The sequence below is a fragment of the Jaculus jaculus genome, chromosome 3 (assembly GCF_020740685.1).
Source record: "Jaculus jaculus isolate mJacJac1 chromosome 3, mJacJac1.mat.Y.cur, whole genome shotgun sequence".
NCBI classification, from domain to species: domain Eukaryota; kingdom Metazoa; phylum Chordata; class Mammalia; order Rodentia; family Dipodidae; genus Jaculus; species Jaculus jaculus.
This window is the reverse complement of record NC_059104.1, coordinates 4,390,448-4,418,358: the sequence shown is the minus strand read 5'-3', so window position 1 is coordinate 4,418,358 and position 27,911 is coordinate 4,390,448. Positions and strand designations below refer to the sequence as shown.

At 42.9% G+C, this 27,911-nt stretch overlaps 1 protein-coding gene across 4 annotated transcripts in view; it reads left to right on the top strand.

The window, feature by feature from the left end:
• Myo16 (myosin XVI) overlaps positions 1-27,911 on the top strand; it is a 524,203-nt gene that overhangs the window by 150,938 nt on the left and 345,354 nt on the right. For all 4 annotated transcript variants that reach the window (XM_004663404.3, XM_045145894.1, XM_045145893.1 and 1 more), the window contains exons 3-4: positions 3,933-4,003; positions 17,405-17,548. In XM_004663404.3, the coding sequence (XP_004663461.2) occupies positions 3,933-4,003; positions 17,405-17,548 (215 nt within the window). The remainder of the gene's footprint in view (positions 1-3,932; positions 4,004-17,404; positions 17,549-27,911) is intronic.

The window sequence follows — 27,911 nt, the reverse complement described above, 5'->3', positions numbered from 1 at the left end:
AACCACTGTGAGCACCACACATTTATGCATGTGCCCCTGACGACAGAGCTGCAGCCAGCTGAAGAGAAATGCAGGACTGTGCGGAGCCCAGGAGCAGTGTGCACTGCATGGATTCTCCAATTCCTCCAGCAGCAGTCAGTGGGATTCAGTAGAAGCAGAGAAATGCCGGATTTGAACAGTCCTGTGGCACAGGTATTCACAAGTACTGCTCCAACCCCAGAACGCACAGACCCACGTGCTGGGTATGGGTTGTCGTGAAATGTGTGTGTGGAAGGCAGGGGGCAGTCTCGGGCATCATCCACAGCAGCTCACCCTCCCTGGCCTGGAGGGCTCTGACGGTGCTAGGCTGAATAGACAGGGAGTCCCAGGGCTCCTGCTGTCCTGCCTCCCACGGCTGTTGTTTCAGGTGCCTGCCGTCACATCTGGCCTTTTTATATAGGTGCTGGGGTTTGAACACAGGTCCTATGCTTGTGAGGAAAGCACTTTACTGACTGAGCCATGCCCCAGCCTGAAGAACTCACAGTTGTAAGAGAATGTGAAATATTCCACGCTATGCATTGAATGACAGGTCAAAAAAGAAGTGTCTTCAAATGTCAAAATGATGACATAAACCAGTATATCTGACCATGATAGGATCAAGTTAGAAACCTTGAACAGAAAAAATTTAAATATATAACTATATAGAAGTCATATTTTGTGAACTGATCGTGTTCCTGCATTTATAAACTGAACTCCAAACCTCATGCCATGAATGCCAATCACTACATCAGACACATGTCCTTTATTGAGGCACATGAACTAAAATGCCACTATGGTGGATTCAAATCTAATCTGCATGATGTCTTCATAAGGAAAGAAATTTGGATAGACAGAGTTAATGTGTGTCATCAGAGAGTCCAACAGACAGGCGGCAGGCCATGAGGACATAGGGAGGAAAAAAGAAAAAAGGCATCAGCAATCTAAGGAGCGAGACCTGAGGAGACATCAAACCCATGTCTTCACCCTGTCATTCGCTTTTGCATTACTATAAACAATTTCAGTTTTGTGCACCCCATCGATGGCATTTTGCTCTAGCAGCCCCAAACAACCAAATATAGTCATCAGCACACTTCTACGCAACCATTCCACTAAAGGAGAAAGCGAAGTGGACATCACCACATGATCCGGGTGAAGGAAATGGAGGCCCAACATGCCCTGGTAAGAGGTGGCTCAGGGCTCAGGGCTCAGGAGGAATTTATAGCTGACAGGGCTTACTTGGCAGTGATTTTTCTTTTTAGAAAACTTATAGGTTCGCAGCAAAATGAAAGGTAGGTAGAGATTTTCCATGCACTTCTTTCTACCTCCCCAAAGCTAAACCTGCTTCCAGCATCAGTGTTCCACCGGAAGAGTGGTCTACTTTCTACAGTTGTTGAAACCCCATTGGCATAATTGACACAAGCCCATAGTTGTCAGTGCATATACACTAGGCAAGCATATCTAACAGGGATGCTCAACTTGACATTGAGTCATAAAGTTGTCATCTACAGATGTCGTAGCTGCAGACTGTACACACCCAACTTCCTGCATTTGCAAATGAAAACAGGGAACAATACCCAATGCCAGTTGAAGCAATGATATGAACACTTGGCTGGAAATCAGAGAAATGTAGAGAAGAGCAGCAGATAATCAAGGAAAGCAAAAGTTAGCTCATGTAATGATCAACAAACTTAAAAAAAATATTTAGCTAAACTAACCCAAAGTAAGCAACTAAAAATTAAAGCAAAGATTCACATCACCAAACTCAAGTATGAAGTATGATACATGCTAATTTTTTTAAAAAAAAGCATCAAGTATTCTGTAAAATTGAACGCCAAATATTTAGCTAATCCACATGAAATTGAAAACTTTTTAGACTGATGATAATTACTAACAATAAATCAAGATAAAAATAGTGGAACCTGACACCTTCACAAGGAGTGAAAAGACTGAATTAAGATCCCCACACAGTGGAGCCTGGGCATAGATGTCCTCACAGAGGAAACCTTCCAACTCCCTGGAGAGGAAGCGAGGCTCATCATGACAAGCGTTTCCAAACACGAGAACGGAGATGTAGCTCAATACTCCATGAGGCCAGTGGAACCTGCTAATAAAGCCAGACAGAGCCATTGCAGGACAAGAAAACACAGACAAGTGTGGCCTGTGACAACAGTGGCAAAAGTCTTCAGCAGAGCACTAGAAACCTGGACCCACCGATGCATGACCAGTGTCAATCATGACAAAATGCGTTTTATTCCAGGAACACACTCACAGCTCTCTTTCCTTTTGCTTGCCTGCTTGCCCCCCCCCCTTCTCTCTCTCTCTCTGTGTGTATGTGTGTGGGGGTGGGGTGAGGGGGTGTAAAAGTGGGTATTGTAGGCATGTGTAGGTGCCTTTGCAATACCTTAGCCCTTGCCAGAACAAGGCTGAGCAGAATGTTGGGTGACTCTTCCATTGCTCTTCTGAACCCCTTCTTGTCTGAGCTGGAGTCTCTCACCGATCCTGGAGCTTACCATATATACATATATTTTGTTTTTCTGTGAGTTCCAGTGATTCCTAGATCTCTCCTGTCCACAGGACTGGGGTTACACTCAAGCATGGTCACCGTGCCCAGCTGTTGAATGTGGACTCTGGGGTTGAGCTTGCTCTGGAGGTTGTCCCTCTTAGTTCTTATGCTATCCCCTGACCTTGTGCCAGCCACTAGTCAGTTTTACTGACAGACAACTGACGCCCCAATTTCAAGCTTTTTCATTGGGGCCAGGATTCAGACTAATGCCCAGACCAAAGGCTAAGATTCCCTGGTCCCTGCTGCCTGTAACTTGCTGTGTGCATGTCCAGGAGGCTGTGCATGAACAGGCCGACTTGGGGGATGGTAAGAGGCTAGACACCAAAGATGCAACCAACCAGGAGGCGCAGAAACGGGGACCCCTTCAGGTCCTAGGTCAGGCCACCGAGGAGAAATTCCAAGGAAAGAGTATGTTGCCTCAGTGCAGTTTGGCTCTGGATCTGAGTTGTGCTGTGCAGTTCTGTGCTGCAACAAAATAGAAGGGTAGCTGTTTCTAGGCACTCAAGAGACAGAAGCCTCTAAGAGGTTCAGGAGTTCAAGGTCAGCCTAAACCACTTAGAGGTCCTGAGTCAAAAGCAAAGTAACAACAACAGTAAGAGCAACACAAACCAAACAAGAGCAGCTGTCACTCTCATTATAATCTAGTGGGAAACTGAGCAAGGGCATTTTATTCAAACTACGATGCTCTAGACAGTGGAGACTTGAGGATCTCTCTATAAGTCCTGTCATGTCACGTCACTTAAGGAAGGCACTGTAATGTGGCCAGTCTCCCAGTACCTCCCACAGCATCGCATACACTAAAGAATTCACCCTAGCTTTTCAAATGGACACATGGGTCATCCTTTAGCTGTGAGTGTGTTCTGGTAGCTGATATGGATTTTGGTCTATGTGACACGTGCCATTTCCATGTGGCATGACTGACCCAGGATGCACTGTGGTAGAAACACGCAAGGGGTGACTGGCACTAATGGAAGCTTAAAGTATAAAATGTTTTGAGCTAATAAGTCCCCCAAAATTTGGAAACAAAATTCATGAGCCTAGTGAATTCCTTTTTAGGTATATGTTTTGTGTCGTACAGAGGACACATAAATTCAACTTCAAAATGATACATGTGAAATATGTTCTGCTCTTTCAATTGCTTGCATGGCCACAGTGGTAATTACATTGCCCAGTCAAGGAGCCGGTTTAGATAAGAAAGACGTGGTTGTGACGGTATGCATGTGAGATAAACCCCGCTGGGGGTGGATTTTGGCTTCACAGCTGACTGAGTCATGGACGTCACTTGGGGGCTGCTTGTTAGTGTCCAGGTCGTGGGGGACCCTTACCAACTCTCTGCTTTCTGCTTTCCCAGTGCTCCGACTTCTGAAGGAGGGGGCAGACCCGCACACCCTTGTTTCCTCGGGAGGATCCTTACTCCATCTGGTAAGAACTGTGACAATCGATGGGTGCATGTGGTGACACCAGGAGACAGAGAATAAATTAAGGTTGCAAAAGTCAATCCCAGAATGTGCATGTGGCAAAGATATGAAACATGCTCGGGTTGTGAGCATCAGTTCCAGGCAGAAGTTGAAAATGATCTTTAGCAAATGTTCTTCTAGTTGCAGTCCTAAGAGGCATGCTTTACATTCAGACGGTGCTCAGTGTATGTGCAAATTAATACTGTGCCGGTCGGTGGTCAAGGAGCCCGAGGTCTGTCTTGCTAGTAGAGCTTCACTATAAAACTCTCACAGGACTGTCCCCTGTCCGTTGTCTGGTTCACGCAAGTCAACAGCATTCACCTTACATTCTTTGAGGAATGCAGTGAGATGAGTAAGTAAGTAAACAAGTAAGTAGGTGATGAATAAATGCCATCTTGGCTCATGGACAAGAATTTTTGCTGGTTTATTAAATATAGTGCTTTAATAAAAGGAAAGGCAGTATTTTTGAAATTTAGTGATGGTTAGGAACTGTGGTACTTTGAATGGATGGCCCCCAATATATTTAGGATTTTATTAGAGTTTGTCATTTAGATCTCAAGCCACCTGGCTGGAGGAGGTATCACGGGGCAGAGACTAGGGTCCAGCCCTACGGTGTGGTAGTGGACTTGGAATTCTAGCCTAAAGATATGTAAAGTGCCTGAGCTTAGCCTGGGGTTGCTAAGTGTGCGTGTGTGCACTGGTGTTTGTGGATTGTGCTTCTCTCTCTCTGCTTGGAGCTGTGAAAGCAGACCAGCTTCTTCTGCCATTATGGAACTTCCCCAGGATCTGTAAGCTTCAATAAATATCCCTTCCTCCATAACCATGCCTGGTTTGGCAATTCATCCCAACGACTTGAAGCTGATTACACTAGGAATTATTTACTGACAATAACATAATTTTGAAAAATATCAAAATAACACTAGAAAAAAACTAATTTAATATTGTCTACCAAGACAAAACAATGATAAATTTCTTCACATCATAGCAAACTGTGATATAGAGGGCCACGATCCCAATCAACCAGAAGCTTTTAGATATCTTATTGATTTTTAACCTGTACTGCACTTTGGAATTGCATTAAAAATAGTAACTTTTGGAGGCTGGAGAGATGGCTTAGGGGTTAAGGAGATTGCCTACAAAACCCTATGACCCAAGTTCTATTCCCCAGTACCCATGTAAAGCCAGATGCACAAACTGGTGCATGTGTCTGGAGTTCATTTGCAGTGGCTGAAGGCCCTGGCATGCCCATTCATTCTCTCTCTCTGTCTATATTTCTCCTTGAATATAAATACATAAAAATTTAAAATTTTTTTCTTCAATAGTAACACTTGGTTTTCAGAGACAGCTTAGTTGTAAAAGTGCTTGCTTGACAAGCATGAGTTAGGTTCCCAGAATACACAGAAATGCCCGGTGTGTCGGCATGTGCCTGTAATGTGCTGGGAAACAATTATAAGAAAATCCCTATAGCTCACTGGTCAGCCAGCCTATCCTAAGGAGTGAGCTCCAGGCTAATGAGAGACCCTGGCTCAAAGGATGTGGACAGAGTCCCTGAGACTTATACCCATTTGTCCTCTGGCCTCCACATGTGCACCTGCACCCCCCCCCACACACACACATACGAACACACATACCCAGGTACTTATGCAAAAATAAAGTAGACGAGCCAGCTATCAACATAATGACTACATAATAATGTTAACACTTTACTTCTAACCTGGTCCAATGCCAAAGATCTAGACAGTTATTCCAGCATGTAGTAAAACTGCCTGAAGAGAATCTCATGTTTAGAGAGGCTCAAGAAGTCTGGGATGGAAGCAACCATATCATGTAGGCAGCAAAACAGAAGAAAATCCTGAAATTATTGATAGGAAGCACTGCGGAAAAATGGCGGTGATTTCTCTCCATCATTGGACACAGAAAGGAAGAGAGATTTCCACAATACTGACTTTTTCCTTGTATACTCAGCTCACTTCACGGCTTACATATCATTTTCTATCACCTTGAGACAGCTATTAGCAATGCTGCACAGGGATGTTCTGCTCAGAGCCTTCCATCCTTAAGTATCCTCTTGGCCAGCACCGTGTGGGTGTTCTCAACAGGTGTGTGTCTCTCAGTGGGAGATCAGTCCTTTCCACATCTAAATATGGCCAAATTATTATTGTTGGCATTATAAGGAAAGTATAGGTGTGAGAGAGTGGAGATGGAAGGAAAAGAAGGGGGAGAGGACAAAAACAGAATGGAGGGAACAGGAGAGAGAGAGGCATTCCCACTTTACATGTATTCTGTGCCCCCATATCCCAACCCCCAACCCTCGTGACCACCTCTCTCCCTCCTGTTCTCGCTCCTCCACTGCTGCTGGCTGCTTTGCTGTGCCTGGAGCCTGTGGCCCTCCGTTCTGTTCCACCTCTTGCTGTTTTCTCCACTTAGAGTTTACATCTCCAGACATGCACACAACCTGTGTGCTCAGTGGATGGAGTCTGCTCAGATACTCATGCAGCCTTCCAGACCTGCTTACAGAACTAGCATAGGCAAGGTCGCCGTCACAGGCAAGGTCACACCAGTCCCTTAGTGTGTACTATGCTACCCTCTGTAACATGACTGCCATTAGTCTACAGGCTTATGTGACTGCTCTGTTTACTACAGTCAGCTTCCTGACAGCTAGGACCAGCATGTGTTTAAAACCATCGTGTCTGTGATGCCCAGGGGAAGCCTGGTATGTGGAGGGTACTCAGATTAGTTGAAAACATGTGCTCACTAATTAATGCTGCCAGTTAATTGATGCTACACATTGATTGATGTTGAGGGCAGAGATCACTTCCTTTGCCCATACTGAGTTCTGTGTTCCCGAGAGACAGATGCACCTGCTCGCTCTAGCAGACCTTGGAGAAGTAAGTGGAGTAGGGAGGCAAGGAAACTTTCAGCAGTTGGTATGAGGCTGTGGCTGACTCTTTGGTCCATTTATCAAAGTATGCTAACTTGCTTCCCCACTGATCTCGTCACAGTGAGTAGGAACTAATGGATTCCATGCCTCCATATCTTCTAGACGGAGATCTCAAACAGTATGACTGTCTTAGCTGATTTCACATCTTCAACTGGTGCTAATGCTCAATGCTTAGTGAAGGAATGATGAAGGATCTCTTTGGTTAACGAGAAGGTAGTTGCTTTAGGCCCAGACTGCTAAATATAAAAATTCAGAGAGTAGAATAGGAAGAAATGAAGTGATAAGGAAATTAAGGAGCAGTGTATCACCTTCCAGTTTTGGGCAAGGGCAATGGAAGGCAGGTGGGATACGTTTTGATGTTGTTGTGCTAGGTTTTAAGGTTGGGACTGGGGTGGCGCATTTGGTAAACTACAAGGAACTTGCTGGGTGAAGAAGCAAGGGCTCATGGATGGAGTCTCCTTTCTTGGGGTTACTGAGTAAATAAAAACAAATGAACAATTGCAGGTTGTCTGAGAGACAAAATTACAGGGTTGCTGAATGCCGTGGGTTCTGAGAAGGGCAATTTAGCCATCTAGTATGTCAAGCATGAGCCACTTTGTGGGCGCTCTAGCCTGCGGGCATCCTGCATGGAAAAGCCTACTGCTCTTTAGTTTGAAGCCCTGATTACATGCTCTTCCATCACTGAGCTAGAGAAAGGCAGCGTAGGTGCGCTTGGGGTGTAAGGATGAGGTGTGGAGACTACCCACATCTCCCAGTGTGCTGTTTAGCTGCCTCCACTGTTATCCAGACAGCCCACGTTCTCAGTGCTGATTTCTGCAAGGTGTTTCTCTCACACATGCCAGAAAAACATTCATGCAGAGAATCCCTCAGAGCTTGAGGTTGATATTTGAGAGACCATTTTAATAATTTTAACCATTATATCTTTATCTTCCTTTTAATGCATTTTCACAAACACATTTGACTCAGTCTGTTTGCTTACCTGTCACTAAACTATTTATTAAGGGGCTTGAGGAGTTGCTTAGTGGTTAAGGCACTTGCCTGCAAAGCCAAAGGATCCAGGTTCGATTCCCCAGGACTCATGTTAGCCAGATGCACAAGGGAGCACACGCACCTGGAATTCCTTGGCAGTGGCTGGAGGCACTGGTGTATGCCCATTCTCCCTCTCTCTCTCTCACTCTTTATCTGTCAAATAAATAAATAAAAATAAAACATTTAACAAATATTCATTAGGCAAATGACAGACACAGAACAGCAACTGTGGCATTGCCTGGAACATTCTGGAAGGAGAAACTTCCTTTTGTTATTGTTGTTTTGTTAATCAACATCGAACAACAGGTTATGAGCTGTGTGTTTTTTGTTTTCTTTTTATACCTTGTCCATAGACAAGGCTGATGTATAATGCTGCATGATAGGGAGATGATGCTGAAAATAATATCTTCACTGGGGAAATTTGTCTCATGAAGAGAACTTAAAAGAATCCTCAGATTTAACTCTTTGTAAGAAATCATGAAACAGTGGACCTATTATGTAGGGTTTGATGTTCCCGTGGTTAGCAAGTGAACACTTGAGAAAGCTGCTGATGGCCACAGTGGAGAATGAAAAGCACAGCCTCTGAATGCTCCACTCTGGCGTCCTCAGACCTCAGTGCAGCTCACATGAAATTCCACAGAAACAATAAACAATTTTCTACTGAGTGAATTCTAGCTTTAACACAAAGATGGGCATTCGAAAAGAGGAACTCGTGTGGCTGCCAAAAGTACTGAGCTCTAATGAATATAAAAATACATCCTGAACACATACCAAAAGCAGTGTAAAGAATAGAAAACATAGTACACATGATTATATGATAAAAATAAATTATATCAAGCTGACAGATGAGTGGTGTTGAATGATAGTTAGATAGTAAGTAGATAATAAGACATATGCCAGATACCTGATAAATAGATGCTGGAGAGATAGGTGATAGATGGTAGATTGATTATAGATACACAGACACACAGGTAACTTGTAGATAGATGATGGGTAGATAGATTATTGATAAGTAAATAATGATAATGACTAATAGATGATATATAAATGATAGATATATGATGGATAATGGATATGTGATAAATAGGTAATTCTTTACTGTAGCAAAAAAATGTCATGAAAGCTGGGTAAAAAATTTTAAAACTCAGGATGGGAGAAGAATGAAGTCTTTTAATTGTTCTTGTTTCTTTCATATATTCTGGGAAGATTTTAGGCAGTATGCACACGTTTATATAATAAACTACTATAAAAATAATAAGGACTGTGGGTTGATTAGAATTTAAGCAGTTTTGCCACGTGGTGTGCTTCCCTCGGAGTTTCTGCGAAGCCCTGGGTGCTGGCAGAAGTGGAGGCAAGTGGCAACTCACTGGAGCAGAATACAGAAAACAGATTGCTATCTTCCCATCCAAGCAGGAAAAGGCTTTGCTGTTCCTGAAGGCAAAGAGATAAATAAGCAATGTTAAAGCTAGCAAGGAAACTTATCAGAGCAGAAGTCTGTGTGCTCTCTGGAGACTTCAAGGGTGGACGGGGCTCTCTGCAGGCTGTGGTGAGGTCACTCCCACAGGAGGTACAGCAGAAAAAAAGGCAAGGGAAAGGCAGAGAGAAGACTGGGCGATGCCAGTGCCAGGGGTGGGGCAGTGCCAGTGTCCGAAGTGAGTGAGGCTCAGGTGCTGACCATGGACAGTTGAAAAGGGTCTCCTCATTTTCCAGGGCTGTGAATTAGCATGTGAATGCCTGAGTGGACTTTGCCTGTGTCTCTTTGGCCTCCAAGAGAGCACCATTGTTGCCCTCAGTGCTGTGGCAGCTCCATTTCCTTCCTAAGCACCTGTGTGCACAACTGAGGAGGATGAGAGACGCAGAACAGCAACTGTGGCATTGCCCGGAACATTCTGGAAGGAGAAGCTTCCTTTTGTTATTGTTGTTCGAACAACAGGTTATGAGCTGTGTGTTTTTTGTTTTCTTTTTGTACCTATCCATAGACAAGGCTGATGTATAAAGAATCAGAATGCTTTTTACAGAAAGGATGAAGATAAACAAAGAAGACATTTTTTCACAAACTTCCTGTTGACCTCTTTAATATCAGTGAACTTTGAAAGTGCAGGTTCAGGATCCTGCCTCAGAGAACCTGGACTGTTCTGAACATCACCACTATGCAGGCTTCCTCTAGCCAGTGATAACAACTCACAGGATACCTTAAAGATGACAAACTATAATTCCAGATTTCCTTTTATAGCCATTTGATTTTATATAAATTATTCTTGAATGAAGTCTTTAAATTTACTTTTCAGTGTCTTAAGCTCTGTTCACTAAGATAGCTGGGAGTCTTCAAATTTCCTTTTAAACTGATGTCTACAAATAAAACTGATTCATATGGATGGTGCTAGGTGATGTTTTAATACAGTGTGTAATGTTTAAATGAGTTTGAGCACGTCAGTGTTCTTGGGCACTGCCGGGCACAGGCTGGATTCTTCAGGAAAAGGGCCTGAGCTGACAGGGACAGGTAAGGGCCCCTGGGCTACAGGAGGCCAGCCCCTCCCAAGCCTGGGACACCTGGACGTCCTGAGAGTTAGGCTTTGCCCATAGCCCTGTGACCTTCGGCCAGTTGCCTAGGAAACTCTTTATATGGTGTCAGCCAGTAGCCTTCACGCAGCCCATCGCCATGCCAACGTCTTCCCACCATTACAGAGATCACCTGACTCTCTCCCTATGTGCTGGAATGAATGTCTCTAGGCATTGGCTAGCAGCCTTTGAAAGCACCAATCCCCTTAGGACCCTCTTCCTGCTCTCAACTGCTTAGAAACCCATTTCCCTATTGAATAAACAGAACTACTCTCTGAAGTCAGGCATGTAACATCCTGTTGCACTCATGTCTATTCAAAGCTGCTCTCCATGGTTGCCTGGATGCCTTTGGAGAACCATGGCCTTGAGGATCCAGGGACTCACATGGTATCCACAAGCATTTATAATTTCTTAATGGCAAAAACACTGAGACAATTCTTTGAGATTCTATTTGGCTCCCATGTGTGTCCAGCTCATAAGAATTAGCTGTTAGGTATCCTGCAATGTGTCCTGGCAAACACTATTGTATTTGTGAATTTTATAGATACAGCACCAGACACCGGATGGTGTACAAGTCAGAGAGGTTTGTGCCTTACAGTGCTGGAAGATTAACGTTCAAGCTCATGCAGTCCTCAGTTCAGCCTCCAGTATGGGCATCACAGGTGTATCTGTCAGGGAGGCAAGAGACTGGCAGTGTTTGTGCAAGAGAGTAAGATCATAGGGCTTGTCAGGCTTACTGCCTTATAACAACTCACTCTCACAAGAACTAACTGGGGTCCCTTATTCTCTTCTCTGGTCATACTTCCATTACCTCATCGCCTCCTCTAAAGGATGCACCTTGCCCACACCTCTGTCTGGTGGAGAAAACAAGCTCCATCACATTGTCCTATGCCGGGCATGAGTGACATCTCTGTCTCTAGGAGAGAGAATGAGATATTTTGATTATATACTAGGGCATTATGATGCAGCTTTTCAAGGTGCCTGATGCTGCTGTTGGTAAGGAGAGTGAGTGGTGGGTGAAGATCAGTGGCATCCTGAGAAACACTATGGGGCTGTTGTACAAGATGAGTCACCCATTGCTATTGGTCACCACCACTACGTAGTCTCAGATTTTAGTGAGAGCCGAGGTCTTGGTCCCTAAGTCTACCATAAAGAGTGTGTAATACAGTCAATAAATGGACCCTAACTCTAACTGGGGAGACTTCTCCAAGGAAACACAATTGACTGATATATATTTTTTTTTAATTAGGGAAAAAGTAAGGGAGAAAGAATTGGCGTGCCCGGGCCTTAGCCACTGCCAACAAATTCCAGATGTGTGTGTGCCTCCTTGTATGCAAGTGCCACCTTGTAAGCGTGCACCACCTTGTGTATCTGGTTCACGTGGGTTCTGAAAAGTCAAAGCTGAGTCTTTGGGCCTTTGCAGACAAGCACATTAGCCACTAAGCCATCTTTCCTCCCCTGATAAGCTTTTTACAAAAAAAAAAAAAAAAAAAAAAAAAAACGTGTTTAACAACCTTAGCCGTCAGGACAATGCAAATTAAAACTACTGTGAGATTCTATTTCCGCAGTCTGAGTGGCTGTCATCAAGGACACGTGACAATGCTGGTGGGGATGTGGGGAAGCAGGAAGACTCCCCCAGCGCTGGAGGGGCTGTAGAGTGGCATGGCCATTAGGGAAGTCAGTATGGAGGTGTGGTGGGTTCATTCAGAAACCCCCCATATATTCATGCGCTCTGAATGCTTGGTCCAAACTGGTGGCAATTTTGGATGTGGAGCCTTTCTAGAGGAGGTGTGTTGTTGTTTGGGCAGGTTTAGCAATGTTACAGCCAGCTTCCCCTTGCCAGCAGCTGCTTTCCACCTGCCATGGCAAAAGTGACGTCCAGCCTCTGCTCATGCCATGCTTTCCCCTGCCATCGAGCTTCCACTTGTGACTATGAGCCAAAGTAAAACACGTTCCTCCCATCAGCTGCTTTGTCCAGCAATGAGAAGATAACTGCAATAGGAGGTTTCTAAAAATCATAAATAAAACTGGGATATGACCCAGCTCTACTAGTTCTGATCATATACCCCAAATACTCCCAGACTTACCACTGAGATACTTGCTCATTCATGTCTAATGCTGCAAGTTCCAACAGCTAATGAATGGCACTAACTTGTGATCAACAGATGATGAATAAGGAAAATGTGGTACATCTACACATGGAGTTTTATATGCCACAATGAAGACATTAAATTACGATCTACTTTTATTGATAATTTTCATATTTTGAACGTCATGTAGCTTGATCATAAACCCCTCCCAATACTGTATTATTCTGTCCCCTCTTCTTCCCTTCCACTGAACTCCTTCTTTACAATTAGTCCCTCTTCTGTTCAGGTACTTTAGTTTTTGTTTTCTTTTCCCATCTCCATCATCCATGTCAAAATGTTAATGAGCACAATATTGTGGAGTTCTTGTGGAGGTGATGACAGCTGCTCTGAGGTCATGAAGTAAGAGACGCAAACAAAAAGATAGTAATCCAAAGTATTCCTCTCCACTTTATGTCTCGTCCATCCTTTCTGTTTTCTCTACCATAATATTTCCCATTCCTTGAGCTTTGGAGGGTGACAGAAATGTCTCATTTACCACTGAGCAGTCAAATGTCACTTATTCTTAACATGTTGATGAGTTTTGAGTCTCCTAAGTAGTCTGGCACTATCTTCTGATTAAAGAAGCCCTCACCCTGCCAAACAAAATTTTTAGTAAAATGGGCAAAACTTGAAATCACTATGTTAAGTGAAGTATCACAGACTAGGGAAACACTGTGTGTTTTCATTCATATGCAGACCCTGTATTTGATGCACATGTCTGTGCTCACATGCGTGTGTGTGTGTGTCTGGGTATAGGTTACAAAACAACAGAGGGGACCATGAAAAGTGAAAACGAGGTCTAGAGGGAGTTGGGCAGAGGGGGCAAGGGGACAGTGTCATGAAGTTGACGTGTAAACAGAAGGGTGCTGCTGGAAAGAGAAAGGGAAGCAGCAGAAGAGGGCAAGGGGAGGGAGCAAGAGAGAAGGCAGAGGACCAACTTGAGCAAACTAAATTAATGGAGAAACTGGTTATTTTGTATGATGGTTTTTATGGGCTAATAAAAAGACTAAATTTAAAACTGAGGGGGGGGTGGTCATCGTAGGAGCAAAGGATGTGATTTCAAGAGAAGCATAAAATATGAGCTCATAATATTTCCAGAAGAATAAACAATAGCTCAGGAAATGCCCACACTTGTTTTTTATGGACTACTGGGAGAATAATTTTACTTCCACCAGAGAAATTTGTGGGCAGAGGTGGTGTTTTCGGGAAGAGACGTTTCCATGCAGGTTCTCTGATGCAGATGAGAGGCATTTATTTACAATTATCTGGGTTGCAGACCTTGTGGAGAAGAGAACTGTGTGAGGGTGAGGAAGGGTGGGGGAGGGGTGAGCTGAGGGCAGAGCTTGGCAGCGCAGGCCAGGCTTTATGAGCACGTGGTGCGTGGTGCAGGGCTTCTGCTAGGATAACATGCATGCTACTCGGATGCCTGACCTGTAAGCCAGGGGCTTTGTCCTTAAATGGATGAGAGGCTGGAGTGCCACTGGACTTGGTCCATGGGTGTGGGAGTTGTGCATACACTGTATTCTGTCCACACCTTTCTCATCCTTTGCTGTCACTCTCTTAAATCCTTAATTTTCAAGAACAGCAGCCCACTTCACACTCGTTCTGCACATCACGTGGTGAGTTCTGCTTGGCCTTTGGAGAGGCAGAGGATGGTGGGGAGCCTAGAGATAGTGCCGGGCTGCAGACAGAGAGACTTCCTTCTCATAGTCCGGATGAGCCTGGCAGAGTCTTGGATCACTCATTTCTTGGTCTTATGATGTATTGTCACAAGCTTGGGAGGAAAAGATGTTATCTTGAGAAAATTCCTCCTAGGGCACGGTAGGTATACTAAGTAGCGATAATATTATAAGAACATTGTTGAAGAGATGTTCAACCATCATAGTCTGTTCAGACAAGTGCGATTAAAGGTATTTATCACTGTTATTATTCATAATCCTCAGAAACTTGAGAAGGGTGGATATCACTTTCAGCTTTGCATAATTAACTTTTTGTGTGAAATACTGAATATTCAAGTGTCAGCTACCTTTGAGTTGTAAATGCGGATTTCCCCACCTGAGGAATGGGCGGAGGTGATCTTAACAGGCTCTGAGGGAAAAGGTCAAGCACATCACTGTTGACTGAGCAGCGAGCTCTATGAAAAATAAGGAGAGAAGAAAAGGCATTGTTTCTATGGGAATTTCATTGAATAAATGAGATTCAAGCACCACACTGTAAAACCTAAGTATTGAGCGTGATCACTGCGGCACTGTGGTCGTCACCTCACTGGCTCTGCCACCGCTTCTGAGTCAGACACTGTAGTGGACAGACACAGGCTTCCCGCTGCTGTGACATACATGACTTGGAATATCAGAGACAGAGTGCTTTGTTGAAAGGGGAATGATTCCGTGCAAACCACATATGTTTGCCATCACTTTACATGCTGCCTCTAGTGTGTGTGCAAGCTTTATGCCAACGCTTGCACTATCCCACTGTGGACTCAAAGGACAGTGTGAGACAGTGCGATTTTATTTAGTTATGCGCTGTGCACATATGGAGTTGCATGTGTGTGCATGTTTGTGTACAGATCGGAAGACAATGTCAGGTGTTGTTCTTCTAGAACATTGATCACTGTTTTGAGTCAGGGTCTCTCATTAACTTGGAGTTTACCAACTGGGTTAGGCAGGCTGGCCAGCAGCCCGAGACGTCCTCCTGTCTCTACCTCCACAGGGCTGCCCTGTCCAGCTTTCCCCACGTGGGCTGTGGAGATGGAACTCAGGTCCTCATGTTTGTAAAACAAGCACTCTGTCCACCGAGCCATCTCTCTAACCTGGTACAATTTAAGTTTCAGGTTTTTCCTCTTTCCGTTATGAGTGAATTCTATGGTACAATGTGTATGTCAAAAGTATGTAATTTGTATGCAGATCCAATAACCCAACATGATTTGCTGAAAGAACTTGCTTCACAGACATGTTTTTGAAGCTTCCCCATGAATCACCTCACTGTCTCATATGTACATATATATGCATGTATATAAAATGTAATCTGTTAACAAATTTTATGTTGTACTTACTGATTTGATTTTATGCCAACATCACACTGCATTGTCACTGTCATTTTAGTCAAGTCTAGAAGTTAGGTGATGCTAGCCTGCCAACTTGGTTATCTATGCAACAGTTTTTCTGCTATTCTGGATCCTATGCAGTAATTTATGAATTTTAGATTCAGCTTTTTTCATTTTTTTCAGTTTTTACAGGAATTCATGTTGGATTTCTCATTGCATTTTAATTGACTCCACTCAGAAATGCTTAGGTAACAGTATTATGTCTTTTGCCTCAATAATATAGTCTGCATTTCTGTTTTCTCACAATGATAAAAAAATTATCACACCAGTATTTTGCAGCCTTTAGTGTTCCAGTCTTAATTATTTTATTTATTCCTGAGTATTTAAAAAATGTTGATATGATTTTGATTTTAAAAAAATGTGCATAGTGGCAAATGCCTTTAAGTCTCAGCGCTTGGGAGGCAGAGGTAGGAAGATTGCCTGAGTGCGATGCCACCCTGAGATGACATAGTGAATTCCAGGTCAGCCTGAGCTACAGCAAGACCCTACTTGAACCTCCCTCAAAAAAAGTTCCAAATTTTTGTTAATAGTATATTGAATAACTGATATCTCTACTCTAACATTTTGGTTTTTTTATGCTTAAATCTAGGGTTTTTTTGTTTTTAATTTGGTATTCTTCCCACGTAGATGGTCAAGTCTTACATGAATGACAGTAGTTTTATTCTTTCTTACAAATATGGAAAACTTTTATGTATTTATTTATCTTGTTTATTTTTATTTTTTATTTGAGAGTGACAGGCAGATGAAGAAAGAGAGAGAGAGAGAGATTGGGCATGCTAGGGCCTTTAGCCACTGCAAACTAACTCCAGATGCATGTACCACCTTGTACATCTGGCTTATGTAGGTCCTGAGGAATCGAGCCTTGAACTAGGGTCCTTATGCTTCACAGGCAAGTGCTAATCACTAAGCCATCTCTCCAGCGCCTATTTTTATTATTGTTGCTGCTGTTCTTCATTGCACTGGCCAGGATCTCTAAGTGATGCTAGAGAGGAGCTGTGAAACTAACTATGGACCTGCCGCCCTATTAATTTTAGGGGGACGCATTCAAAACACCTTGCTGGGTTTGTAATCTGTGCTTTTAAAATTGTGATGTTCAGAATGTTCACCACTGTATGATTAGGTTGAAGTCTGCTATTTAATTCCGCGTGCAGTTCCCATTTCATTCCTCTTCTTTCTTTCTGGCTTCCTTTGGGACCTTTTATATGACTGTGCTCGGCAGCTTGGTGATGTGCGGAACTACTGGTTGTTTCAGCATTCTTGGCTGAAACTCTGGCTCTCCCCAGTGTAGCTGCCAGTACCCCGTAAAATGCATGTGAAAGCATTACTTACCACAGCGTAATTTCTTTTCCCCCCACACACGTGCATACCTTCTAAATGGCACTGTTCTTGTTTCATTTTCCTCTCTTAATTTTTCGAGGCAGATTTCGCACTGTAGCCCAGCATGGCCTGGAGCTCACTATACCCAAGGCTCACTGTGGGGACCAAGAAAACGAATGCTGGCCTCACCTCCCATCTTCTTTTTGGCCTTGATTTTATGTCATTGAGGATGTGGAACAAACTGTATTTTTATTTTCTGTGACTTCATTTGTTGCTTTTCCCTTCCAGTGTGCCCGATACGACAATGCCTTCATCACAGAAGTCCTGATTGACAGGGGAGTCAATGTCAACCACCAGGATGAGGACTTTTGGACACCAATGCACATTGCCTGTGCCTGTGACAACCCTGACATTGTCCTGCTGCTTGTATTAGTAAGTAATCAGTCCTCTTGGTCCACCAACTGAAGATGAAATGATATATAAAAGACTACATGCTCTGTAAGATTCCACAATATAGCACACTTCGTGTGAACATGCACATGCATGTTTATGTATCAGCAATTGTGGCCTAGAAGACAGGTAATTAGCAACAAAGGTCATGGGTCATAGGGCTCCTAAAATAACCTGTGTCATTGTCATGACAAACTTGGGTCCTCCAGCTTTTGCTTGAATGTTATATGCTTTGATGCAAGTCAGTGTTCACTAAAATGGCCTGATAATTTCACTTTTCAATTCACTTTCATTTCATAAAGTTGTAGCCAAAATAGCATATGCTTATAAGGAAATGTGTTTTCTACTGAATATCCTTTTTACGATTTTATCTAGTAATGAATTCCTGAAATGATCCCTGGAAGTATGGTCTTTTTCCTTGATCATGCATAGTAGAGATGCTTAAAACATGATTTACATAAGAGTGCAAGTTAACCATACAGTCATCAGACGCTGCCGTCACTTGAGTGGCGCTGAGGAGTGACCAGCTGTAGAGCTCCTTTGAACCCTCAGCCCTGTGAGTGGCTCGGTCCCACTGGCTGTTTGGCTCCTTTCTTGGGAGAGTTCAGTTCTGGGGGGATTTGGTGAAATGCTGCTGTAACTGGGAGGACAGGTGAAAATATGGCTCATAAATTCTGTGGGTTTCCTACATTCTGATTGTTGGTTGGCAGATTAGAAGTTTTTAAAACCTATTTCCATTTATTTTCTCTGACTAAAGTTTACTAGCTACACTAAGGCCTTTGACAAGAGCCTCTTTCTGTATTTAACTTTCAACCAGAATGGTTGTATTTGTTCTCAAGAATCCAGATTCACATAGCTATGCTGGGACTTCTAGATGCTTCTGCCCTTTCCTCAGTGCACATTGTAGAACAAGACTTCTGGACAGTGCTCATGACCCAAGATACCCCTGCTTCTCACTTAGGAAGGCACAGGGCAAGGGTCCAACTTCTTTATACAGTCTCCATCCATGGAAAGCAGGTCTAGGCTCATTGTACAGCACCTGATTATACTGCAGAATTGATGAACTCAGTTTGACCACAAGAAGACACAGTGCTGAGTTCATGATGCCATCTGGTCTCAGGGTGCAGTGGCCATACCTCAGCACAGACAGCTCCCTGCAGCAGGAAGAGTGATCCCAGAAAGTGTGCCTGTCCCAAGTGCTACCAATGGACAAGAGGCAGAACCCCTAGGCTATGCTGAGGATAGAATTCATCACGTATGTAACCTGAGCTTGGAGTAAGACTTTCCAGCATATCTTGTAGCTAGACTGCTGGTGTACAAGATCTCATAATTATAAAAACAAATTGCATGGTACCAAATCACTTCTTCTTCCTTATGACTGGTGTAGGAATGAAGAAGCATGCGTTAATTTTGCATTCAATAGCCTCTTCCAAAATAACCCCAATAAATTATGAAAATAGTGAAGGAAATAATAGCATAAAAATAAAGGAAACTCAAACCATAATGGCAGCCATTCAGAGCCCCAGGGGTGTCTACAGGATGGATGACAATCTGAAGAAATACTAAGTTATCACTACAGCTTGGGACCCTTGCCTGTCATCGACAGCTTAGTGACAGCCTCACTCTGAAGTGGAAGGTCTTTGTCCCCCGATGCTTTCAGTTGGCCCTCCCTCTGTCTTACTGAACCCCCATTTCCTGCAGGATCATCACGTGCTACCCGTGTTCCTCATCAGGCGTGCTTGTTTAAGTAATGATTTATTTTTCCCGTTCTCATGAGATGCAATTCGTTTTCCTCTTATTTGTTCCCACGGCAATGACCCAATCCCATTCAAGGTCAGTTGGCTTCATCTTGTCTGCCTGGAACAATTTGGTTTATTTGGTTCAATAATTCCCTATCTATCTTAGAGTAATGGGCATTTATGGAGTCACTGGCTTGCAGCAAGCTGGAGAATTAGCCACACGCTGTTTTGTCAAACAGTGCCTGGAACCTGATAGACACTCAGTGTACACTTGTTGGGTGTGTGTACCTACAAATGAGTGGAAGAAAGAGGCCATTTCTTGCAACTCAGCTTGAATTTCACCCAGCCTCTATTGAAATGAAAGAAAAACGGGCGCTAACCACACCCATCCCTTTGCAGGCTCTCTCAGTGCTCGCCCTCTCGTTCTGCAGCCTCGTCAGCACGGGCTTCAGGGCATGATTGTACAAACACTTGTACATTTCTCTTGTGACGGTCAGAATGGACAGACTGAAACTTGGCCTTTTGTGTAGGATCATGGAGTTAAGCTTTTGAATTTAGGAACCTTTCTGTGACTCTGGAGTGTTGCTTTCTCGTATGATTGGGCAATCCAAGCTGAGGTGCAAAGTGGCGCATCTGCCAGTTGCTCTCAATGGCTGCCATCGCCGTGACCACCGTCGACGCTTAGTAGGCCAGTGGGCGTGACTGTATAATGATAACAGTAAATATGCCTGCATAACAACAGTAAATATCACTGTGTATTGACACCACACCTGTCCCGAAGAGAATCACAGCTCATTCACCCGTCCATTCTCATCGAGCGTGCTTGCTTCGTGACCACTGTAAAACCGATGTCACGCAGTGAGCAACACAGGCTCCATCTACAGTAATGGCAAAAGAGATTAAGTGACACGAGCAATAAAATCATTCCACAGGGAAAACTGGTTCAAGAATTGAACGAGTTCGAATTGCTTTAGTCACACAACACCCACATATCCATCCATGGCAGTAACTTACTTTTAAACAAATGATGACATACAGTGTCATAAAATTCTAATTGCTAAAAATATGTTCCTGACAACCGCTTCAGAAGAGAGATTTATTTTACTTGCATAATTACATGTGATTGCATATGGCTCTGTGATTCGTGTCCAGAATCCCAGTTTCCAAGATTGTTGAGGGACCGGAAAGAATGTGCTGTATTTATCCGTTCAGTAAACACGTGCGTGATTTCTGTCTGCCACCAGGGAAAAATAGAAGCAAACAACCCAGCTGTTGGAGCATTTGTTTTACTGGTTAGAAGGAGTAAACAACAAATAAATTCAGTTTGAGATTTGATTTGGGGCTGAAAGAACAAGGGTTTCACATGAATGTCACATTTTCAGCTTGGCAACCAGAAAGTCAGGTTGGACTTTTTATTTGTGGTGATGTGGAAGGTCAGCATAGGAAAATGACGAGCGTATACTTGATTCATGTTCGAAGTCTGTGAGAAAGTCATCTATATAAATGATCTTACTGATTTACCAGGTATTTATTGTAGAAAGAGGCGTGTGTGTAGGTGTGGTCATGGCACACTTAACAGCATTGAAGCATTGGTTCTTTAATTTACTCACAAATGTGTTTGTTTTGGAATGATCTTAGATTGTCAATCCTTTTGCCAATGGTCTCAACACTGGCCCTAGAATAAAATTCAGGCATGTGGATGAGTACAGTCATGCCCTCCTTTGTCGCTTATAAACCATTCTCAGATACTGCTTAGGCCACCTTCCTGGAGAGAGGCATGCTGGAATATTCTTTGCAATTTTGGACCATATGATTCAATGGGGAATGGCCTTTAGGTACTGCTCTGTTTTCACCTGCTTTCTGCATTAAAGGTTTCCATTTGTTGTTACTATGGATTTTACAAGTTGCCCACCGTTAACAAGCTCCTCTGATACCAGGAGTAATTCTAAAGATGTGAGGAATATGCACATTTTAACGTCTGCCACATTTCCAACCATCATAAGCTCATTTCATTTACTTGGTGTTTGTTTTGAAAGTAAAATGACCTAGTTGTGTCAGCCACCTTTAATGTCTGTGTTTGAGAACTTGATCAGCAGTGTTCCTGACCAATCTTAGGCATATCATGTTGGGCAGAAGAGGCTTGACACCTCATGGGTCCTGGAATTATTTAATAAATTCTCCTAGAAAAAGTATTGAGAAATTGATAATAGAGAATTGAAACATATGATAGAATTACTTTTAATTTTGGAAGTTTTTCAGGCAATTTAAAATTGCTAAATTATTCCTCTAACTCTAGCCAATAAAGCCAAGAGATCTTTGACGAGAAGTTGGGAAGTTACTCAATGGATAAAGCATTTGCCATGAAGATGTCAGGATGTGAGATTGGATCCTCAGCCTATATCAAGTACAGAACAACATTAAAAGTTAGGATTAAATGAATTTAAATATAGGAAAAAAAAAATGTAAATTCAATTATATGCCAAAAGCTACAATTAAATAGCTTGCTATAAACTTATAATCAATAAAAATTAATAAATAAATATAATTATATATATTGTATATTTATATTATATATACTTATATATATATTAATTATATTATAATAATATAATAATCAACAAAAAACCAATAACTAAAAATCATTGTGGTTGTATGAGGTGGCAGCAAGCTAAAGATCAGCTAAAGAGGAAGTAAGGTACATTAAACAGTGGATTATCATCTGCAAAGGAATACTGAAATACAAATCAGAAAGGATACCCTGCTGAAGAAAGAGCATTGGGTGACGTGCCCTGGGTGGGTGGGGGCTGCTTACAGAGACGGGGGCTGCTAAGGGGGCTTGTGTGCAGGACGGGCTCCTCCTGGGAGCTGCTGTGCTGTGCTGGTGGCCAGGCTTAGGCTCTCACAACAATGCACTGTACACTTCTGGCTTTGTCCTCCAGAACTAGATGGCATCACCCTGTTGTTGAAGACACCACTTATTTTGGTGGCAGGACACTGAAAATCATGTTAGAACTGAGCTGGAAGCTCTCTCTCTGCTGGCTTGTTGTTTGATTATAAGGTTTTACGTACAACACCAGAGTCATAATCAAAGAAATAAAAATTGATGTAGACACACATAGATTGTGGAATAGCTAATGAACATCTGTATTGCTTCACATGCAAGCTTATGAGGAGAAGATACTCTTAGCAGTTTTCACATATATGTTGGGTTGTGGTTGATCACATTTATCGTAATACACAATATAGCTGTTGAACATATTTCTTTTGTTTAACTGAAATTATGTATCACTGGCCAATATCTTCCTAATATTCCCAATGTAAGTTTATAAAATCCATTCTATCCCTCTGTTTCTACAATTCATTTTGAGAAATTGCTTATAGCCAAAAGACACATTTCCTAAAATTCAACAATAATTAAACAATCATCCAAATAAAAATGGAAAACAGAGGATAGAGAGATGGCTCTGCTATTAAAGGCACTTTCTTGAAAAGCTTGACAATTCAATTCCCCAGTGCCAAAGTAAAGCCAGATGCACAAAGTGGCACTTGTGTCTGGAGTTCATTTGCAGAGCGGATTTTGCAGGCAGGAGGCCTTGGAATGTCCATTCTCTCTTTCTCTCTTTCTTTCTCTCTCTCTCTCTTTCTCTCTCTCTCTCTCTCTCCCTCTATCTTTTGAGACAGGGAGAGAGAGAGAGAGAGAAAGAGAGAGAGAGAGAGAGAGAGAGAGAGACAGACATACCTAAACAGATATCTCACCCAAAAGATGCAGACAGTACAGGTGACCATTCAAAAAGTCATTCAACATCAATTGTCATTGGATAACTAAAAATTAAAGGCAAAAGTCAATCAAGTGTGTGGTATGTGTCTGCAATCCTGGCCATCATAATGTACAGGCCTGTGTGTCAGGGGTCCAAGGAGACCCTCAGCCACATCGTTAATTGAAGGAGAGTCTATGCAATACTAGAGGCAGTCTCAAAAAGGCAACACCAATACTACAGTAGCTAAAATAAAGATGGAAAACTGCTGGCGTGGTGGTGCATGCCTTTAATCCCAACCTTGAGAGGCGGATGTAGGAGGATCGCTGTGAGTTCGAGGCTATCCTGAGACTGCATAGTGAATTCCAGGTCAACCTGGGCTAGAGTGAGACCCTACCTCAAAAACAGTCTCCAAAAACGTAAAACCCTGATGACATTATTAATAAGTAATGGTGCAGAACAATGGATGGTCACTGCTAATGAGAAGTGTTGAAGCCAACTTGGAAACCCTTTACAGGGTATTATAAAGCTAAATGTCTTCTGGCAGCATGATCTAGCAATCATGGTCTTAAATATGCACTCAGAGTTTTGTAAACTGTCCCTTCAGAACCCACACACGCCCTGAGTTCTATTCCCAGCCCTGCAACAAAACAATGCCTGCACACAAATAGCATATAGTTATTTTGTTTATATTGTCAAAACTTGGATATAAGGCACTCTTCAGTAAGCAAATGAATGCACATAACAGAAAGGACTATTTAGCAAAAAAATAAAGGAGCTAGCAAGCCCTGAGAGAATCAATCCTAATGCAATTTGCTAATTGGCTGACAAAGAATAACCCAGCAAAATCTCAGTAGCTTCTAGGCATCTGAGTAGGTGAAGTCTTAATGGTTTTATTGGGACACTGAAGCTATTTTGTATGATATTGTAACTATGGACACATGTGACTGTGATGCATTTGCCTTTGGGAAATATGAGGCATTTATACTACAAAGAATAAATCTTAATGTATGTATATTAGAAACAATTTATATTGCCTAGGTCTCTCAAGACAAAACAGAGAATATGTGACAAGAAAACCTAAATGAAGTGCAATTTTATAAAATAATTCTGCCAGAAGGCATAGAAAAAAATACATGCTGATACTTAGTAAATTCTGTAAGACTAATGGCTAGAAAACTTTTGCATATGCATTCTATGCAGTCCTCCACATTGGTTCTCATGGACAGATGGGCTAACAATCCTGATACTGCTGTGCATGCATACTGAAAGTGGACCGTTACATGAATGCATGGTGGGTGATCGCAGCCACAAGGGGAGGAGTCTAGAATCATATGTGATGATGGATTAGAGATTGAAACGTCAGTATGAATTCAAGTTTCATAGAAATGCATATGGCTATATAGAGAAATAATCTTAAGTATGTGCATATGCACAGGTTAATATGCTCACTTATATTCCATTTGGTGTCAGCTGGCATGGCCCAGGGTCAGCATTGCAGTCAGCTCCTTGTTTCTGTGGCAAAAATACATCCAGACACAAATTACAGGAGGAGGGGATTTATTTCAGGCTTCCAGAATCCAAGGGAATACCATCAGTGGTGGAAGAAGCTGGCTCCCTCTCATAGATCCAAGTATAGAGAAACAACTACGGCAAGAGAATACCAACACCAGCAAGCAGGAACCACCAGAGCTCAAACTGCTCAAACCTAGTAGGACTGGACACAGATCAGCTCCAAACACATCTTAGGACTGGACTTCCAATATCTGGCCTCCAGTGACACATCCCCTCTAGCAGGGATCTGCCTGCTAAGGGCTAAAGTTGCAACATCAGTTTTTATAGAACACCTGAGTCTATGGGGCTGTACATTTAAACTATCATATTCAAACTACCACAGACAGTGACACAGCAATAGCCATAAGTGAGCTCCAAGATCATAGTCACAAATATAATTTCCAGAATAAACACTCAGCAAACCTAGGAGGGATCATTAAATCCAGGAATATTGCATGAAATTTGCAGGATGAGCCCACATCGCCATTAGTGCCCTAAAATATAGGGCAGAGAAGGAAGGAGAGACGGGGATAGGGAGGGAAGAAAGAAAGAGGAAGGGAAGGAGCCATTCTGGTGAGAATTTGTAAGACTAGAATACTGGGAGAAACACAGATAGCAGAGTCCAGCCTGGGGTGTCAGAGGGGAAGGACTCAAGATTTGGAAATGTTCTAGAGGCAGTTTGTGTTGTATTCTAGCAAAGTCTACCTGCATTTTTCCTTTGTCCTGAAAACTGGAGTAAGGTAGATCTTGAGAGTAATGGATTGTTTTGTTTGTTGGAGGAAATCCAAGGCTGTCCAGCATGGACACTATGTTGTGATGTGGATACTGCCCACTGTCCTCATCCGGGTCTGCAGTGGGAAAGATCAGCAAACAACGCAGAACAGTATGAAAATTCTTCTATTGTTGAGAGTCTACCCAGTGAAGGCTCTGACCTGTGGCAATGTGAAAGTTTTTGCAAGAAAGCTTGAAGGAAGAATACCCAATATGAGATTCCCTGTTCCATAAAACTTCCTAGGATTTTTTTCCCCCAGAGATTCAGCAATCAAGGCACACAGTTGACTCTATAGCTTTGGTCCAAGGAGCCAAGCTCCATCCTGAATTGGCAGCAGAAATTAGCAGCTAATGGTTCTTGTTTTAAAGATCTAAAGATACAAGATTGAAGGGCATTTTTTTGCTCTACAGTTTCAAAGACCCACTAAGACTAGGCAGTGTGGACAGGGTCAGATTCCCTACACAAAGGGCCTGAGAGGCAACTGTATGAAGTGGTGAAGAAGAAACCCAATTGGAAATGAGGACTTCAGGATGTTGGAGGTGCCGAGATCATGGGACATTTGCCAAGGAAAGCTGTAGGTTCAGAATGGAGCTAGCCCAAGAGAGAGGCTATATGTGCTACAAGAAGCAGAGGGATGCAGTTGCTGAAACCCTTTGCAGCCCATACCACTTACCATGTATTCCAGACGTATGGAGTTATAAGGTCTGTCCTGCTTGGTTTTAGTCCTGCTGTAGTCCAACCTTTCTTTTCTTTCTTCCTTCCTTCCTCCCTTCCTTCCTTCCTTCCTTCCTTCCTTCCTTCCTTCCTTCCTTCCTTCTTTCCTTTCTTTCTTTCTTTCTTTCTTTCTTTTTGAGGTAGGGTCTCATCTCATAATGGAATTCATTATGTAGTCTCAGGGTGGCCTCGAACTCACAGTGATCCTCCTACCTCTGCCTCCTGAGTGCCAGGATTAAGGGCGTGCGCCACCACGCCTGGCGATAACCCTTTCTTTTCTACGCCCCAATTCTTACCTTTTACAATGGGAGTGCTTACTGCGTATTATATGTTTGAAGCGTGGAACATGTGCTTTCATTTTACAAGGGTCACGGTAAAGAGACTGCCTTGAGTCTCACAAGAGCCTTTAGACTTTTGAACCATGTAGAGATGTGAAATACTATAGAGACTTCTAAAATTCAACTGAATGTATTCTATATCATGAGATAGCCATGAGTCTATAGGGGTGGGAGGCTGGATGTGATGATTTAAATGTAAAATGTCACCCATAAGGATTGATGTCTGAATACTTGGTTTCCAGCTACTGGTGCTATTTGGAAAGTGGTGGATTGAATGTCAAATTCCCCCAGAGATTCATGTGTTTGAACATGTGTTTATACCTCAGTTGGTAGCTTCTTCGGGAAGGTAGTAGAACCCTTAGGAAATCGAGGCTTACTGGAGGAAGTGTGTAACTGGGAGGTGAGACTTGAGGGTTTATAACGTGGCCCCATTTCCTGTTCTGACACTTAACTTACCCTCTGATAATTTGATGATGTGACTCCAGTTTTCTGCTAATGCCATGATAGAGTTCCCTTCTGAAACTATAAGCTGAAAATAAACCCTTTCCTTTCGTATCAGATTTCTGGCTGGGCGTTTTGTCCCAGCAACAATCCTAGCCTTCAGGAGGGCTTGCCTTGCTGGAGAAGTGTGTCAGTGGTGTGGGCCTTAAGGCTATACACCTCAGCCCCACTTCCTGCTTTTCCTCTCTTCCTGACTCCTATTGCAGTGTCACCATCTCTACTTCATCCTCCTATGACATGTCACGTACCTGCTATGATGGAATATATAAACCCGTTCTTTCCTTAAACTGCTTCCTGTCAGGTATTGGGTCATATCAATGAGTAAGGTAATTAATAAACCATCCATTTTTCTGTAAAGAAGCAAAGAGGATGTTGGATGAGGTACTGATTAAAATTGGGATCTTGAGAACATACGTTAGATTTGAATTATTAGAACACATAACAACTCTAAATTGCACTTATATCTGCCACGTCGGATTTTCTGTTGTAGCACACACTTGCAGAGCGTGCTTTGGAAAATAGGTTCCTTTGAGTCACTGGGATGAGCCTCTGAAATGGTAATTAGCTGGAAGAGTCAGCACTCTCAGATTCGGCTGCCTTCCTGAGCAGTGACTGAAGCATATGTATTTGAAAGAGAGGCGATCTGTTGAGGGTCTCCCAGTCTCAATCAGTGATGCCTGTGGATTCGAGCTGCTGTGGACCTCACATCACGTCCTTGGACAGGGTTTGCATGTAGGAAGTAAACAGCCTTCAGTGAAGAGCTCAACAGTGATTTCTTGTAGCCATTAGGCCCTTCTATAATGTGTGCAGGGAAATCAAAGAGACAAGCTTATAAATTGCTCAAGGAGGAGAATCAAGTATCTCAGCTGAGCCTGGGCAATGCTAAGGCAGGAATGAGTGCATAAGTGACGAATGTGCACTGCGGTGTGATGGAGCACTGCGGTGATACACGGAAGGCTTCTTTTGAGTCTG